Source organism: Centroberyx affinis, unplaced genomic scaffold (assembly GCF_046629955.1).
Source record: "Centroberyx affinis isolate AG114_WGS23_722 - 3 ecotype Tasmania unplaced genomic scaffold, CSIRO-AGI_Caff_v1 ptg000243l_1, whole genome shotgun sequence".
NCBI lineage: Eukaryota > Metazoa > Chordata > Actinopteri > Beryciformes > Berycidae > Centroberyx > Centroberyx affinis.
The window spans coordinates 123,497-141,246 of record NW_027278927.1 but is presented as its reverse complement, the minus strand read 5'-3'; the positions used below and the strand labels follow the sequence as shown (position 1 = coordinate 141,246).

Here is a 17,750-nt window from a genome sequence, read left to right as displayed (position 1 = left end):
TTGTCTGTGACTACCTGTGATGTAGAAGTGGAGGTCGAGCTGGTCTGTGCCCACAGAGTTGGAGGCGAGGCAGCGATACACTCCAGACACAAAGGCTTCTGCCACAGTCAGGACCCCCACCGTCTGTGGAAACACACACACAAACATCCGCATGAACAAACCAGCACTTAGCACACTCTGAAAAACAGGCACACATATGCTCACACAAACAAATGCATATACACACACACACACACACACACACACACACACACACACACACACACGCACACACACTCATTACCTCTGCCACTGATAGCAGGGCTCATATTTTCCATGGGCCCATTGAGCGGACAATGGGGGTCTCTGAGCCAGGCCTCCTGCCCACTTCCAGCCCAGAGGGCAGCTTAACATGCTAGCTTTCGATTAGTAGTTAGGTGTGTATGTGTGTGTGTGTGTGTGTGTGAGAGAGAGAGAGAGAAAGAGAGAGCAAGAGCAAGAAGAGGAAGAAAGAAGATAAAATGTTGAGGAAAAGTATGTGATGGTCCTGTTCATCACGCTATAACAGTTTTCTTATTTTTGATAGTGATATTTGACATTAGTTACCTTTTACCAATGGAAACTATACTGTGATGTGATGTCCCCTGTCTTTTCTTTATCAAAGTTGTTACATATGATCCAGCTTTCATTCAGGATGGTCAATTAATTCTAATGCAAATTGGAATTAAATGGATAATAAATGATTTCTCTGACAGAGGCATTGTATAGCTATTATACCTTTGTGTGGATCCGTATCAGTACACCTTTTAAATATGGTTAAATATGGCTGCCAGCCTTACCATTAACATAACTCTCTGAGTGCTCATAAAAAGCTGGTGGGCACACAGTGTGCCTCTGAAAACCTTGTTAAAAACCCAACATGGCTCCTCCGTCAGTGACAGACAGTGTGTACTCGTCTGCTCACCAGTGCTGCGCTCACCTTATTCTTTCCCTGAAGTACCTCCTGTCTGTGTGTGACGCTCAGGATGTGGTTGTGTGTGGACGTGCCGGGAACTCTCTCTCTCACCGGGCTCCAGAGCGAGGAGGATGGCGGACACACACACCTTGGAGGAGGAGAAGAGGGACAGGGACTCAGCTGTGTTGACACAACTCGTTTTGCACTGCTACCAGGTGTGTGTTGTGTTTCTGCGTATGTGTGTGTGTGTGTGTGTTCCACAGCTGTGCGCTGCAGGAGGAAGACCGGAACTACAGAGAAATGCCTTGATCATGTTATCGTCATCATCATTCACATAATCATAATCACCACCTACCCATTTTTATCAGTAACATCATGTCCTCTAGCCTATACAATAACCATTATCCTCATCCCATGTTATGTGTGTCGGTTAGGGCTGACAATGGTGAATCTTTGGAGTGCTATGTAATGCCTGATTGTTCATCTATAGAGGATGCAGAGGTGGTATTGTCATCCTGTAGATCAACTTCCTTCCATTCTTAACAAATCATCCCACATTTCCAGGACAACAGTTTCCCATCCCACTCAAAGACTCTCACAAGTCTGAATTTATAGATTACAGACTAGTGAAGCTATGGGAACTGGAGCTTATTCTTCCTCCAGCAAGCTGCTTGTGGTTATTTAGGCACGTCACTTTTCTGATGAGTAAAGCTGAAATCATACAGGACCTGACAAAGAGAGAGAGAGAGAGAGAGAGAGAGCTCTATACACACCCTTGATGGTTGGAGGAGGAAAGGTGCATTAGTAAACTACACAGTAATTGATACTGTCTGGAGATGCACGCAATCTACCTCCCTCTCTCCTTTCTGCAGTCTTTGCCAGTGACGAGTTGCTGAGCACTGCAACCCTGATAAACTCTGTAAATACCACTGTTAAATGTCAGTTAATGAATATGTCATGTTCAAGGGTTGTATATTTTTGTAACTATCATTATGAAAAATGGACAAATGTAATACACTGGCTTAAGCGCCGCGCAGTGGTTAGCTAGTAGTTTTATTATGCGCGCACCCCACTGCGCTGATTCCAATCCGAGGGTTACGCGCGGGGACACGCAGCTTCCTGCAAGACTAGCACCTGAGGTGATAAATATGTAAATCAAGGCGTCCACCTTCACATTATGATACGCGGATTTTGACTCTAACTTAAGTCCATTTGCATGTCTCGTGATGTAAAACACCGAATCTGCATAGTTTACTATTAAACGTCAGAAACATCAAATAGGATATGAGCTGGTGATTCACAAAAAACATGAAGCAATAACCAGTATCAGTAAAATTAATCAATATTAAAAACAATCACACGATCTCGGGCCACTAAATCCTTCACGGAACGCTTATTAATGCGCTTTTACGCACGGGCTGCCTTCTCGCCTTTAATCCTACTTTTACACTCTCAAACACAGCTTCATCTCATCCACGAGTCGGTTGAATTCATAAGGGATCATAAAAAGAGACAAACAGCCTGCAGGGCGCACGGGCGTGCTGCAAATGCAAAGTGCAAAGTGCGTCAGCGTTTACGCATGAATGGGACCTCGATGATTGAGCTGTGCCGCGTATTTGCAGAGCCAGATCCCACAGCAGAAATCCCTGCCGCGCTACTCCAGATAGCACGCGCCCTCTGCATGCTGGTGACAGGGGATGAGACTGACGTGCAAAGACAGACAATCAAGGACAAATCCCTTCGTGTTGCGGGCTTTCCGAACGTCATAGGTAATACTGACTGTACGCACGAGACCATCAGGGCGCAGACCGCACAAAACAAATAAATATAAATAGACAACATTCCATTGTAGTAACTGCACCCACACCGTCATTGTCATCACACATCTGGAAGGGCCTTACATCCTGTGTGTGAGCCTCTGCCCTGATAACGGATCAGGAAAGTGGATGGAAAGTGGTTGGATCGTAAAGGAGGCCACTGACCTCTTGGTAAATCACTCCATTTTCACCCTAAGAGCTGATATCAAGGACCAGACCTGGTAAATAACCATAAAACACCAACACTCAGCCCTGTCTTTGGTAATCCCCAAAGAGACAGAGAGTCTGAGATGACACCCATTGGAATGTTGCCAAAATCAAGAGAAATTTTTGATACAGACTCATGAAACTTTGGGTATCACATTGTGGTGGACTCTAATGTATATGACTAATTTTATGTATAACTGTGATGTTTTATATAATAGTTATTTACGTTATTCAATTTCGTTATCTTTACATAGGGCTTCGATAGCCATGTTTGATATTAAAGTGTTCAGGAATTTGTGCTGAGTTTAATAATGTTAATGTTACGACGGTCAATTATAGTGTATAGATCTGGGAACCAAAATTAGGGTTTCATGCATATGTAATGAGCCGTAAAACTAGACATGCCAGCCCACGCACACACCCCTCAACTGATCACAACAAAACCAAACACACACATTTCCAATGCGGATTTCATGCACTTTACGTGGTCGCGACACGTGTGCTAACGGAGTCTGACAACAACTTTGTTCCAAAGTTTGTCTCCAAAGACGGACTCAACTGCATCATCATCATCAAGCCAAGTAGAAGCCTGTTTCATCCGAAACAGTGAAGATTGCCTTGCTGCCTGCCTATCTGCCTGACAAATACACACACACCAGCACGTGTGTCTGTGTGTCCTGCCTGCTACAACCTCACTATCAGCCATCCTGCTGAGTTTAACTCTGAAGAATCATCAGAACCTCCAGAGTGGGTCGGCGTTAGCCTTGAGAGACCCACAGCCCTGTCCAGCAGCCTGTGTGCTCCAGCCTGCGTGCTTCACTCTGCTGCGGCCTGCTGAGATCAACTGAACAGACGTCGGATCTTCATCCTCCAGCACCTCGTCGAGCCGAGACTCCTCACAGCCTCCCGGCCTCAGCGTGCTTCATCTCCCTCCGGACCTCCGCTGGTGTCGTATGTACTGATCATTGTCCGCTGGGCATCATATCATACATCACACATAGCTATTCCATTACATTCACACTTCACACACATATCACACACTTTATTACGGCTCCCTATAGTTATAGTAGCCTAACCATTCAGTTATTCAAGATTCAGTGAGTCAGTGTTCCAGAGAGTTATACTGTTGCCCCTTTATTCCTATCTTGCTGACTCATGTCTTCCACTGCTCATCTTCCATGATTGTGTCTGCTGAAATGTTGGTTTAATTATCAGTATTGCATATTTACATGATCATCTATTCCTATTGCCATTGATTCATCAATTCATGGGCATACCTCTTGTATATACTGTACTATATTCACTTGTATATACCTGATTATTGAGTGTGCTTTAGTTTAGTAATAAACATATTATCTTGCATAAAGTCACCTCCTGTGTTCAGTGTGTGGGTTTAAATTCAAACATGCCGAGAATTCACTCCTTCAGATGAGACCTGTTGATGCTGTCTGTTATCTGGTGCCCCGTTCTTAATTCTCATTGAAGCTAACTCTAAATTATATTGATATCAGACACCATTAATACCTATCACCACTACATATCTGGTGCCCCGTGTGAGGCGGAGTTGTTTGAATTGCCCATACATTTCTGGCACAGCCCGTGGCGGATTTGCTTGAATTACCCACACAATCAACTCAATATTCAGTGTTCATATTTTATAGCAGAAGGTATAGGTGTGGCTAATGTGCTTGTTGTACTGGGAGTACTGATTGATGATGCTTGTCCTGTCATAAGAAAAGTGCTTAAGACTAGTTAAAATAGCAGCTCAAGTTGTGCACTATTAGTGCAGTGATATTAATGTTGCAGTATTGTGTGGCATCCACCATTATGCTGTAGATTGAGGCATTAACGCCTGATTATGCGTGTACCGCATCCTAGCCGATAATAGTGCTATGAGTGTAGCTCATTAGTCACTAGGCTTATTCTGTCTAGACTGTTGTTTTGAAGTGCTGATCTATACGGACGTGCCTATAGATTTAGCCAAGCGATCGCATGGTGTAAAGTTCCTTGGTGATAAAAGTCTAGCCCACTTTTATCGTCTCTGCTGGGCCGCAGATATAGGAACGTAATTTGGGTAAATATCCACTTGTAATGAGTAATTGAATGAGTTTGTAACTTGTTGCTGTACACTCATAGCTGGAGACCTGTTTACCCCTAGAGTAGCTCAACAGATAGCCATTATAGCTGCGCTCGTAGCCAAGCTAACTTCTCAAGCTGTGTTGTAAGCTATTCAGTGAGACCCTCTTGCTTAATGCTCAAATAGACTAAGCCAAAATCGGGTCGAGTGTCGCCGCACAATCACCACTGTGAGCCACAGGGCCATAAGTAAATTTATTGTGGGTAGCGCTTCTCTTGCTGACCTCTGTGCCCCAATCTGCATGAATTTCACCTCTGGTGCATCACCATGGTGACGTTGCAGTAAACCGCTCAGGTTACAGCGCCAACCTCCCACAGTGGAGAACAGCGTAACTGTCGGTTGTAGTTCATTGTAAGCCCACCTCTGTGGCAAAATTGTGAGTGCAGTGCACTTCACCTAAACTGACTAATCAGACGATTAGGTACCATTAGCATACTATTGTGTGAGTGTCTTGGATCAGAGAGGCCTACTAACCAGGCCTGCACCCAAGCATTGTGGCTAAGCTAATCGCTTTAGCCTTTACCACAGAGTAAGGTGTGCTAGCACCCTCCTAGCCTAGCCTAGCCTAGCAACCTAGCCTAGCCTAGCATGTGCTCATTTCAGTTAAGCTAATAGCCTTAGCATAGCATAGGCCGTGCTCTCCTAAACAAATAGGGATTTCTAGCACCCTCCTAGCCTTTATGCATGCTCACATAAGCTAAGCTACTAGCCTTTAGCATAGCGCTAGTTCACTGAGCAATAGTGTCTCTAGCATCCTAATTAGCCTAGCCTAAGCTAACTAGCCTAATGCTAGCTGCATCTGCTTGAACAGACTGGCTTGCTAACCCACTCATTAGCAGAGCTCAAGGCCTGCTTGCCTTAGCAGTGGTATTATATTAGCCAGTGTTTGCTTGAATAAACTGTGCTCACTAACAGCCTTAGCCTTTAGCACAGATAGCTGTAATATGAATGCCCTCTTCCACTAATTGCACTCATTCAATTGGAACATCCAATTTAATTTTGAAATCTACTTTAAGTTGGGATCGACGACCTCCCATCTCAACCTTTCAGTGCAGCCTTGCAACTAGAGCACACTATTCTAACAGTTTGGCTTGCTGCATTCCTTAGCCATCTGTTTAACTGCATGCTTGTTGCCTGTCGGCGTGTGCACACATTCACTATTATTTCTAATTAGTGTTGTGATAAGCAATCTGAGCAATTGTGTTCCACTTAGTATAGAGTTGAATCAACCAATAAGTGAAGTACACAATGGCACCAAAATTTCCTATCATGGAACAACTTGTGAGTGTTCCACCTGACACACTCAACCATACGAACATGGAGAAAATTAAAGATGATACTGACCTGAAGTCAGAGCTATTAGAGAAGCAGAATAAAGCTCTAATGAAGGCCACCATGGCCATGACTGACCTCCTAGCCCAGGTTGAGATGAAAGACAAACAAATAGCAGAGCTGACCCATCATAGTGACGAAATCGCAATCCTTAAAAACCAGGTCACTCAACTCACTCGATATCTTGATAAGTTTCACCAGCGAACCTGGGAAACCGAGACGAAACTGAGAGATGTGAAATGCAAATATACTGCGGAGAAAGATTCATGCAATAAATACATGAATGAGCTTCAACAACAAAAGGAAGCCTTGCAAGAAGCACAAGGTAAGTATGAAGACCTCCTAAAGGAGCATGAGGCAATTCAACTGGAGTGTGCCACCACAAAAGGTAAGTATGAAGACCTCCTAACGAAGCATGATGCAGCTCAACTGGAGCTTGCCGTCACTAAAAAGGAGAATGAGTTCATCTTATCTGAGAAGACGAAGCGGCAGGAGATCTTGAAAGATGCCCTCCCTGCTACCATCTTGATGAATGAAGGTCATGAGAATGGAGCGCCTCCCCATGGCTTGAGTACAGTTGAACCGACGGTGGACAGCGTCACTTCCATCCCAGCTGTGGAAGGAGCCTTCCCTCCTCCTCAGACTCCCCGAGCGGATCTTGAAGATGCACATCAATGTCATCAGCCTCCAGTCCCACTGGGCATGCATACAATAGACCTAGACAAAATCGCTAGGAATATCTTGAAATTTAACCCTGTCCTGGGTGGCTCAAACGACACAGCGACGTACCTCAGACAGTTGGAGTACTACCTTCGGAGACATCCAGAAGCACAATTGGATGACAAGGTGTACCTCTTGAAAGTCACCTCCAGTCGAGAGGTCAACAGCTTCATTGAACGTCAAGTTCCTGAAGTCCAAGCTAACTACGACTTGTTGGGTCAGGCCCTGACGCGGGAATTTTCAAATGTCAGTGACAATGAACCTGACTTAATAACCGCCATGACTGTTAAACAGTCCAAGAATGAATCACCTCATGCCTATTACCACCGCTTGCGAAAGGCATTCTTCGGTAATAGGAATGAACCAGGAATGGAAGAAGAAAAGTCATTTAAACAACTCTTCATTCGCAATCTGCATCCAGCGACCAGCCTCCACCTAGGCGTTGCTGCAGACGAAAGCATAATGTCTAGTCTCCAATTGCGCGAACTTGCCACTAGGGCGTTCAACAAATTGAAAGTGCCGCAAAGTAAGTCTGCTGAGCACCATGTTGTTGTTAACAATCTTAACTCAAAGGCCGTAGGCCTACGACTTGAGGGTGTGCCAACCTCGCACACTCCGCCCATGGCCATTAAGCCATCGCGCTCACCATACAATAAAGATTCTAGGTTTCGCTCCAAGCAAACTTACTTCCAGTCAGGTGAGTCTAGAGCTGGAAACCATCCAACTGGCCAACACGAACGCCAGCCCGTACGTAACCGCCCGTCAACGCGAGACTACGGTAACGATAGGACTTATAAGAGACCAGATGAACACCATCATCGCTATGGATCCCAGAATGATAGGTGGCGCCAAAGGTCATTCCGCCGCCACCATCGTTACCGATCCCAAAATGATGCACCGCATAGAGAAAGCCAAGATCATGGTAAATCATTCAACATGTCAGCTGATGAATTGAGATCCATGTGTAAAGAATTCACCTGCAGAGCGTTTGAGAAAATGCTCAGAGGAAAGAATGGTAAGCAGTTATGACTAGCGGCGGTGGACGATGATCCACCAAAGGATGAGCATAAACGCTCCAAGACCGGCTTGCCTACGACAACTGAAACCAAACAGAACACATGTGTAACTCAGACAGTGATTCCTAACATTGGCAACAGCCAAACCCTGAATCCTGGAGAAACATGTGATGATTTGTATTTGAGGCCAGACAATGTGCCAATGCCTGCCAAAGCTGAAGTTGCAACACTGAAGAGAAGACCGCCTTTCCGCCGGTTCTTGTGCAACCTCACCAGAAAGGGTACAAAGCGAAAGCCCTTTCTTTCAACCAAGCTTGAAAACTCTCTACTCTGTGATGCTCTTGTGGACATAGGAGCTGACTTGACAGTCATGTCAAGTTCCGTGTATGACCAGCTGCAAACAGCCTCGTTTTCAAATGGCAGATACCCCGACATAGACCATTGTGATTTCAGTATCAGAGGTTTCACGGAAAACCAAACCCACATCGATCGAGTGATGCTTGTTGAGCTGAAAATTGGACCCATGGTCCTCATGCATCCCGTCTACGTGTCAGAGATGGACACTTTTCCTCTGATCCTTGGTATGGACCTCCTTGATCGGTTTGAAGCCTTGATCGACCTCAAACGCTTGAAAATCTACGCTCAGGTCAGAGAGCCACTGCCCATTCCTGACAAGTGGTTCCACGAAGACCAGTACGATGCTCTATGCGTGGATATTCTAGCTCAGAAAACCATCCTTGATGACAACCTTCTTGACTCAGCCACAGATGAAACCAGCCAGGCTCGAGAGCCATGGCCACCTGCTGAGTTCTTCCACAACCAAGACACACTCTTGTGCTCTTTGGGCCCGTCACAGTCTGAAGGACAATGCCCCCTTGTGGTGAATGGCTTTGACTTGCAAACCGCTCATGTTGAACATGTGACATTGAGTCTCGGGACAGAAAAGTCTTCCATCAGTCTTGAACGCCAAGTGGGGGACAAGGTCTGCGACACCTTCAGTCAACCAGTGGGGGTCTCCAAGACATTCCTGCCCCATTGGTCAGACCCACAGAAGATCACAGACAAACTCTTCCCAGTGACCAACCAAAGCAAGATCAGTAGGGGTCAGAAGGACCTCACCTTTAAATCGGTTCAAAGGAACCAGAATGAACTGTTCAAAAACCCCATGGGACACGTAGGGGATTCTCCTGTTGTCAAATAAACAACACATAGGATTTCTTTTAAAGCACCCTGTGTGCTCATTCCCTCTTCTAACTCTTTAATTCATTGCTGCATTGAATAGTTGTAACTATTAGTGCGTGATACATTTAACTGTCCAGTTCACTCGTGATCATTTTAGTAAGAATATTCTTCCCTGACAGATATAACTGAGAGTAAGTTGATACTCTGTGTGCCAGAGCACACCTGCTTCATTGGTGGCGATAGACGCCACAGCATAGTCTAATTGCAGCCCTCAATAGTAACCGCTGTGATCTACAGTCTACTATCTTCAACTGCACTAATTCCAATTGATCAAAGCCTTGTTGTGTGCTGTGCTGTTTGACTACTGTGCCTCTTCTAACCATCGTGCATGCCCTCTGTGTCATCCTCACGATGAAGATTTTCTGGGTGCTCGTGTTCCGATTCAGCGCTTATGTTGCTGGTCAGAGCTGGACCAAAGATCAGTTTAGTGATGCTGAGATTGACATAACTCACAGGTTACACCAGTTTGAGAAGTTCAAGTTCACACAAGCTAAGCTGCATGGCTCACAGCGCTCCAAACATTTTCTGGGTGTAGTTGTAACAACTGCCTCCGCTGGTGACTCCCTGTTTTCCATCGGGACCTCCACAGTGAACGCAGTCAGATTGTCCACTGTTAAACAACAGGTTCATGATTTACAGGTAGAACTGCCCAAAATCCATCAACAGACAACCGATCAACTTACACAACCCAAACAATTGGTAGAAAATTCCAAGGCACTGTTGTAGTTCTCAACACTCACAACACTGTTTTCAGCTAAACTTTTCACACTGTAAGTCACTTAATAGAAGTGATGCAGTATGATTTGGCCCATACTCAAAAGGTTAACATGCTAATGACAAACATGCTCAGAGAAGTCAGTTCCTTCATCGACAGCCTGACCATGAGCCGCATCCTTCCATATTTGATGACTTTGAGCCTGGTGAATGATATCCTTTCAAGAACCATAGCTGGTAATGTCATTCCCTTGCAAATGCACCTAGTCTCCAACTTAGGTAATGCTCCTCATCTATACATGAGCACAGAGGCTCAAGAGGTGGTACTCCTGCTCAGCCTCCCAAGTGTAGACCATGAGAATATCTACAGGTTGAAGGATATGATGAATGTTGGCATGTGGAAAAGTGACATCCAGGTGAAAGTGAACACTTCTTCTGTTATGGCAAACCATGACAGTAATTGCAAATTGTACGTAATACCTAACCTAATAATGTGCACATTAATGAAAGACAATCAATTTTTGTGTCCAAGCAGAACCTTTGTGAGGAATGACACCGACCAATCGTGTGGCATTCACCCATCGAGCAACAGCTCGCAGTGCAGAGCCGAGGTTACCTCCCGCTCTGTCACAGACACCAAAGAAATGGTTGGGAAATGTTTGCTAGTTACTTCCCTTGCGTCCATTGCCACTCTCACGCATGGAAGACATGACACGGCTAACAGAATTACTCTACCCAACCTCACTATGTGGATCCAATGTCCTAGCCTGTATCCTCTGCCGAAACAAGCCTATAACAGTGATAATTTTGATGGCCTTGGCACTGGCTCTGGAAAGTTCCTGAGCCTGCGTGCCGTCCACTCCAGCACTGCCCCAGCTTGTCAATGATTCATGAAGTATGCCTTCAATGATGACCTTAGTTTAGCAATGATATACTGTATGTGCTCATTTAGCTACCACAACTTATGGTTAGGATATGAATGTAACTATTAGTTTACACTTAGACTTAGCGTGCAGGTTGTTTGTCAAGTTTATTAGTGATTATTATAGGAGAGACCCTTAGAGCGCCCTATCACACTGAAGCCACTTCAGACAAACACACTTCTGTTAATTCCACTGTTACATATACACACCTCACTGCCCATGTGTCTGACAATGATCATACTGTGTGCCAGTGATGGTTGTTTGTGTCCTGCAATGATGCTCCAGTTCTTTCCAGGAGACGCACCATTACCGGACAAGTGGGGGAATGTAGTAACTGCACCCACACCGTCATTGTCATCACACATCTGGAAGGGCCTTACATCCTGTGTGTGAGCCTCTGCCCTGATAACGGATCAGGAAAGTGGATGGAAAGTGGTTGGATCGTAAAGGAGGCCACTGACCTCTTGGTAAATCACTCCATTTTCACCCTAAGAGCTGATATCAAGGACCAGACCTGGTAAATAACCATAAAACACCAACACTCAGCCCTGTCTTTGGTAATCCCCAAAGAGACAGAGAGTCTGAGATGACACCCATTGGAATGTTGCCAAAATCAAGAGAAATTTTTGATACAGACTCATGAAACTTTGGGTATCACATTGTGGTGGACTCTAATGTATATGACTAATTTTATGTATAACTGTGATGTTTTATATAATAGTTATTTACGTTATTCAATTTCGTTATCTTTACATAGGGCTTCGATAGCCATGTTTGATATTAAAGTGTTCAGGAATTTGTGCTGAGTTTAATAATGTTAATGTTACGACGGTCAATTATAGTGTATAGATCTGGGAACCAAAATTAGGGTTTCATGCATATGTAATGAGCCGTAAAACTAGACATGCCAGCCCACGCACACACCCCTCAACTGATCACAACAAAACCAAACACACACATTTCCAATGCGGATTTCATGCACTTTACGTGGTCGCGACACGTGTGCTAACGGAGTCTGACAACAACTTTGTTCCAAAGTTTGTCTCCAAAGACGGACTCAACTGCATCATCATCATCAAGCCAAGTAGAAGCCTGTTTCATCCGAAACAGTGAAGATTGCCTTGCTGCCTGCCTATCTGCCTGACAAATACACACACACCAGCACGTGTGTCTGTGTGTCCTGCCTGCTACAACCTCACTATCAGCCATCCTGCTGAGTTTAACTCTGAAGAATCATCAGAACCTCCAGAGTGGGTCGGCGTTAGCCTTGAGAGACCCACAGCCCTGTCCAGCAGCCTGTGTGCTCCAGCCTGCGTGCTTCACTCTGCTGCGGCCTGCTGAGATCAACTGAACAGACGTCGGATCTTCATCCTCCAGCACCTCGTCGAGCCGAGACTCCTCACAGCCTCCCGGCCTCAGCGTGCTTCATCTCCCTCCGGACCTCCGCTGGTGTCGTATGTACTGATCATTGTCCGCTGGGCATCATATCATACATCACACATAGCTATTCCATTACATTCACACTTCACACACATATCACACACTTTATTACGGCTCCCTATAGTTATAGTAGCCTAACCATTCAGTTATTCAAGATTCAGTGAGTCAGTGTTCCAGAGAGTTATACTGTTGCCCCTTTATTCCTATCTTGCTGACTCATGTCTTCCACTGCTCATCTTCCATGATTGTGTCTGCTGAAATGTTGGTTTAATTATCAGTATTGCATATTTACATGATCATCTATTCCTATTGCCATTGATTCATCAATTCATGGGCATACCTCTTGTATATACTGTACTATATTCACTTGTATATACCTGATTATTGAGTGTGCTTTAGTTTAGTAATAAACATATTATCTTGCATAAAGTCACCTCCTGTGTTCAGTGTGTGGGTTTAAATTCAAACATGCCGAGAATTCACTCCTTCAGATGAGACCTGTTGATGCTGTCTGTTATCTGGTGCCCCGTTCTTAATTCTCATTGAAGCTAACTCTAAATTATATTGATATCAGACACCATTAATACCTATCACCACTACACCATGATAATTCAGTTGTTATGTGACGCAGATGAGGCCATAACAAGTGTTTGCGCAAAGTTTTATTTTCATGAGAGATTAATTCTGCAATTGGAGAAGGCGGTGAGTTGAGTAGAAAGCAGTGGTTGCTTTAGGGAACTCACCTTTAGACACACACCTATTTTTTTTTAATGTAATAAAAAAATATTTCTCAGTAATTTCTTACAGGCAAAAATGCAAGACAGCCTAATTCGTTTCAGATTTTGCAAGTAGCTATATTTTATTCTGTTTAAATTAATCTCCCATGGGTATGTTGCTAATTGGGTCAAAAGGATCTGGCTGCAGACGTGCAACTATTGCTACTTCATTGTATTTTCTGTAGGCTATTTTTTGGGTCATTTACCAATACACAGGATCTGATGTAACTAGCATCAGATCCTGCTATTGTGGGACAGCACCAACGTAGAAAGCTAGCTCATTATGACTATATTTTCCTTTGCTGTTATATACTAATGCTGCTGAAGACACACCAGTATAGCCTATTTCCCATCTGTCTGTCTGTCTGTCTGTCTGTCTCTATCTATCTATCTATCTATCTATCAGTGAGCAGGGGAAATTATGGCATTTGGTGATGACACAATTCACAATTCACAATTCACTTGGCAATAAAAATTATGTTTGTTATGTTTCGGATGAGCGTGGAACTATGAATTCCTGAATGCAAAGGAGTTATACCAGTCTAAGGTTATTACATAACAATTACATCAAATAAAAATTTTTGATTTGAGGTGTCAAAGGAAATTTATTTGCATCATCAGCACTATATGTCTATCAAATATCTCAATGTTTTGATAAAATGCTGAACAATGGCCTGTGATAACTGTATCCTCTGCTTCAGATATTCACTTAGCTCCTAGCTCATGTGTTTCTCATATTCCTGTCATTGATTTTAAACCCCACAAGCACTACAGTTTTAATGATCAAAATTGCCCTACAAATGTCTTTTTATCCTCAAGTCATTTTCTTTCCAATCGGGCACACAATGACTTTGATCTGGCTTGGGCTACCAGTTCTAACATACTGGTTGTCACAAATCCGTATAATATCATCCTCATTCCCAGAATCTTATGCACTCGTCTGCCTTGGCAGAAAGCTAGACCAAACAGTGTTTCTGTAAACAATCTTTTACAAATCAATACCCATCCTCTTGACTCAGATTTAGAATCTCTGCTTGACTTTAAAGCACGCCATGGTCTGGGTCTCTTGCATCAAATATCCGGAGCTTAATCCCAAAGTTAGACTTCATCACTGTTATGATACATGAATCATCTGCAGACATCTTTATCCTCACTGAAACCTGGCTTAAGAGAAAAAGAGGCCTGGGAGGATATGGGTAAGCTGTTTTCATATTATGCCTCATCTGAATTATTATTATGGGTGACCTGAATCTTGATTGGCTCACTAGTAACTCTGCTGGGCTAAAGGAGCTATGTGCTGAGTTCAATCTCACTCAACTGATATCCAAACATACTAGGCCAAATAGTAAAGATCCTTCAAAATCTACATTGACTGATGTTATAGTATCTAACAGGCCTCATAAATACTTAGCCAATGGGGTCTTTGCCCAGGATATCAGCTATCACTGTCCGATTGCATGTATTAAAAATACAAAAATTCTGAAATATAAAGCTGGTATTATCACAAAAAGGAATTTTAGACATTTTGTGGAACAAGGTTTTCTGCTTGACTTGTACTATTCTGATTTAGGAAGAATCTACCATTCCTGAACCTGACTTAGGCCTAGATCACTTCTCTAATGTTTTTAATTCTATAGCTGATAAGCATGCCCCTTATAAGAACCTCCCAATCAAAAATAGATGCAATCCATGGTTTTCCTCAGAAATCTCTGCTGCTATTCATATCAGAGACAAGAAATGGTCCAAGGCTAGACCTGCAGGCTCTCAGGTTGACAGACAAAGCTTTAGACAAGTGAGAAACCAGTGCATTAGCCTCGTAAGAAAAGCAAAATCTAGCTATTATTTGTCCTCTCTCAATACAAATTCGTCCAGTTTTTGGTAGAATGTGAATTCTTTGACAAAGAAATCTGCCACCTCTCTCCCCTCCCAAATTAACTGTGGACATGGTCTTATCACTAACAAATCAGATATGTGTGAAGCTTTTAACCATCATTTCATCTCCTCTGGGCATTTATTTGAAAGGCTGTCTACTAATATTGTCATTGATAATTACACCCCTATTTCTTCGGTAGAAACCCCCCACTTTATTCCTCTGTCATGAATATAAATTCTCTTTTAGGCCTACAAATTACACAGATGTTTATAATGCATTAATTAATTTAAATGTAAAGAATTCGACAGGAGAGGACAATCTGGATCCTTGCCTTCTGCTCCTTTAATTGCCACTCTGCTTGCTCGCATTTTTAATCAAACAATTTTCTCAGGCAGCATCCCCAAGGTTTAGAAAGCTGCACAGGGATTTCCCCTGCATAAAGGTGGCGATGCCAGTGGTCTAAACAATTATCGTCCTATCTCCAAGCTTTCCTATCTTGCCAAAATTTTAGAATCATTAGTTAATGCACAAGTAAGACCATTTTTGGGCAGGTATAACATTTTACAGTCACAGCAATCAGGGTTTAGACCTGGTCACAGCACAGTAACAGCTTCAAATCTGGTAATAGATGATATTGTCAACTCTCTGGATAAAAAACAACATTGTGCCGCACTCTTTGTTGACTTATCGAATGCATTTGACACCGTGGATCAAAGCATTTTACTGTATAAGTTCTCTTCCATTGGATTTGATAATGCTTCTCTTAACTGGTTTTCTGCTTACCTTTCTGGAAGGACTCAAGGTATTGTTGCTGATGGGGTTAGATCAAGCTCATTAAAGGAGTTTCACAAGGGTTTGTTCTTGGCCCACTTCTTTTTACAATTTATATAAATAATATATTCCTTCCAAAACCATACTGCAATGTCCATTTTTATGCTGACGACACAGTCTTGTATGCCTCTGGCTCCTCTGTCTCGAACTTGCAGTCCGCCTTTGATACTTTTCAAATATCGTTAGTCAGTCACAAACTTGCCCTGAACTCTGATAAAACTAAATGTATGGGTTTTTTTTTTCAAGGTCTCACTGTGTGAATAGCATTATAACTAATATTGGTATTCACACTTTAAATGGACCCCAAACTGAAACTGTAGATTCTTATAAATACTTAGGAATTTGGCTGGACACTAAACTATCCTTTAAGACCCATGTAACACCTCTCTCACAGGCTGAAAGTTAAAATGGGATATCTGTATATAAATAAAGCGTGCTTTTCGATGCCTAATAGAACAATTAGCTAGAAAAATTAGCTCCGCTATGGTACACTGGTGATAAATTTCATATTAACCACTGTGTCCTGTATGAAAAAGTGGGATGGTCTTCTTTGACAAAAAGAAGGGAAATGCATTGTACTTTATAAGGCTCTGCTAGGAAAATTACCCCATTACCCCTCTGTTCTCTAATCAAAATTAAAGCCAGTAAATATGGTACCAGGTCTCATGATTACCTAATCTTAGATATTCCACATGTAAATACAGAGCTTGGCAAAAAAGTTTTTTTTCAATACTATGCGCCTTACAAATGGAATGATTTGCAAAGGTCTTTGAAATTAGAATCCCTTGTCTCTTTAGAAAAGTTCAAATTCTTAATCCGTGATTTTCCTATCATTGACTGTAACTGTTTCCACTGATTTGTCTTCGATTGCTGATTGTTAGCTGCTGTGTAGCAATGTATGAATGAACTTATATGTCTTTTTTATATCTGTTCTGTTAGCAGGTCTCTCTTGGAAAAGAGATCTTGATCTCAATGAGACTTCCTGCTTAAATAAAGGAAAAAATAAATAAAATAAAATAAAAATAAATAAGTCCTATGAAAGCAAAGAGTAGCATCAGACTCACAATGTAAAAACACTGGTTCAATTAATCATAATCACTGTCTATGATTATTGTGACACTGTTCATTGATCTTCTGTCTGTTTATAGAGGTTTTGGTGCCCATTTCAAATTCCCCTCTCTGTCTATCTACGGTATATCTGTCTGTGTCTCTGTCTGCTCTCACTGTCCTGTGCCGCTCCCTCAGGCTGGTTCCTCTCCTCTCCCTGCCTGATTGCTCTTCCTCTTGGCATAGATAGGAACGGCCCACCCTGTGCATGGCACCAAGGGCCCTGACACTCACACACACACACACACACACACACACACACACACACACACACACACACACACACACACACACACACAGGTGCAAACTACTACCAGTTAACTCTCCCACGCCTCCCAGGAAAAGCTTTCTCACTCAATCTTACACACAAAACACGCACGCACGCACACACACACACACATGCACACACACACACACACACACACACTCACAAAAAGGCAAGAGATATGATTTGTTAGATGGTTAGATGCATGGACACAAACACGGTTAGACACAAAAATGTACACGTAAGCATAGACAGTCATTCCACAGCCACATTCACACAGTGTGTGCCTGCCAACAGGGTGAGCGGTCGCCTGTTTAATGTGATATACACAGAGAAGGAAATATGAATGAGAAGTCCCAAGTTGTGTATCAGTGGGGGTCATCTCCTGCCTTTTCTTCCTGTTGCCTAAAATACAC

At 43.1% G+C, this 17,750-nt stretch overlaps 1 protein-coding gene across 1 annotated transcript in view; it reads right to left on the bottom strand.

Moving 5' to 3' along the window:
* flt1 (fms related receptor tyrosine kinase 1) overlaps positions 1 to 17,750 on the bottom strand; it is a 48,109-nt gene that overhangs the window by 12,982 nt on the left and 17,377 nt on the right. The window contains exons 11-12 of the mRNA XM_071543923.1: positions 959 to 1,082; positions 15 to 123 (exon numbers count right to left, since the gene is read on the bottom strand). Of these exons, the coding sequence (XP_071400024.1) occupies positions 15 to 123; positions 959 to 1,082 (233 nt within the window). The remainder of the gene's footprint in view (positions 1 to 14; positions 124 to 958; positions 1,083 to 17,750) is intronic.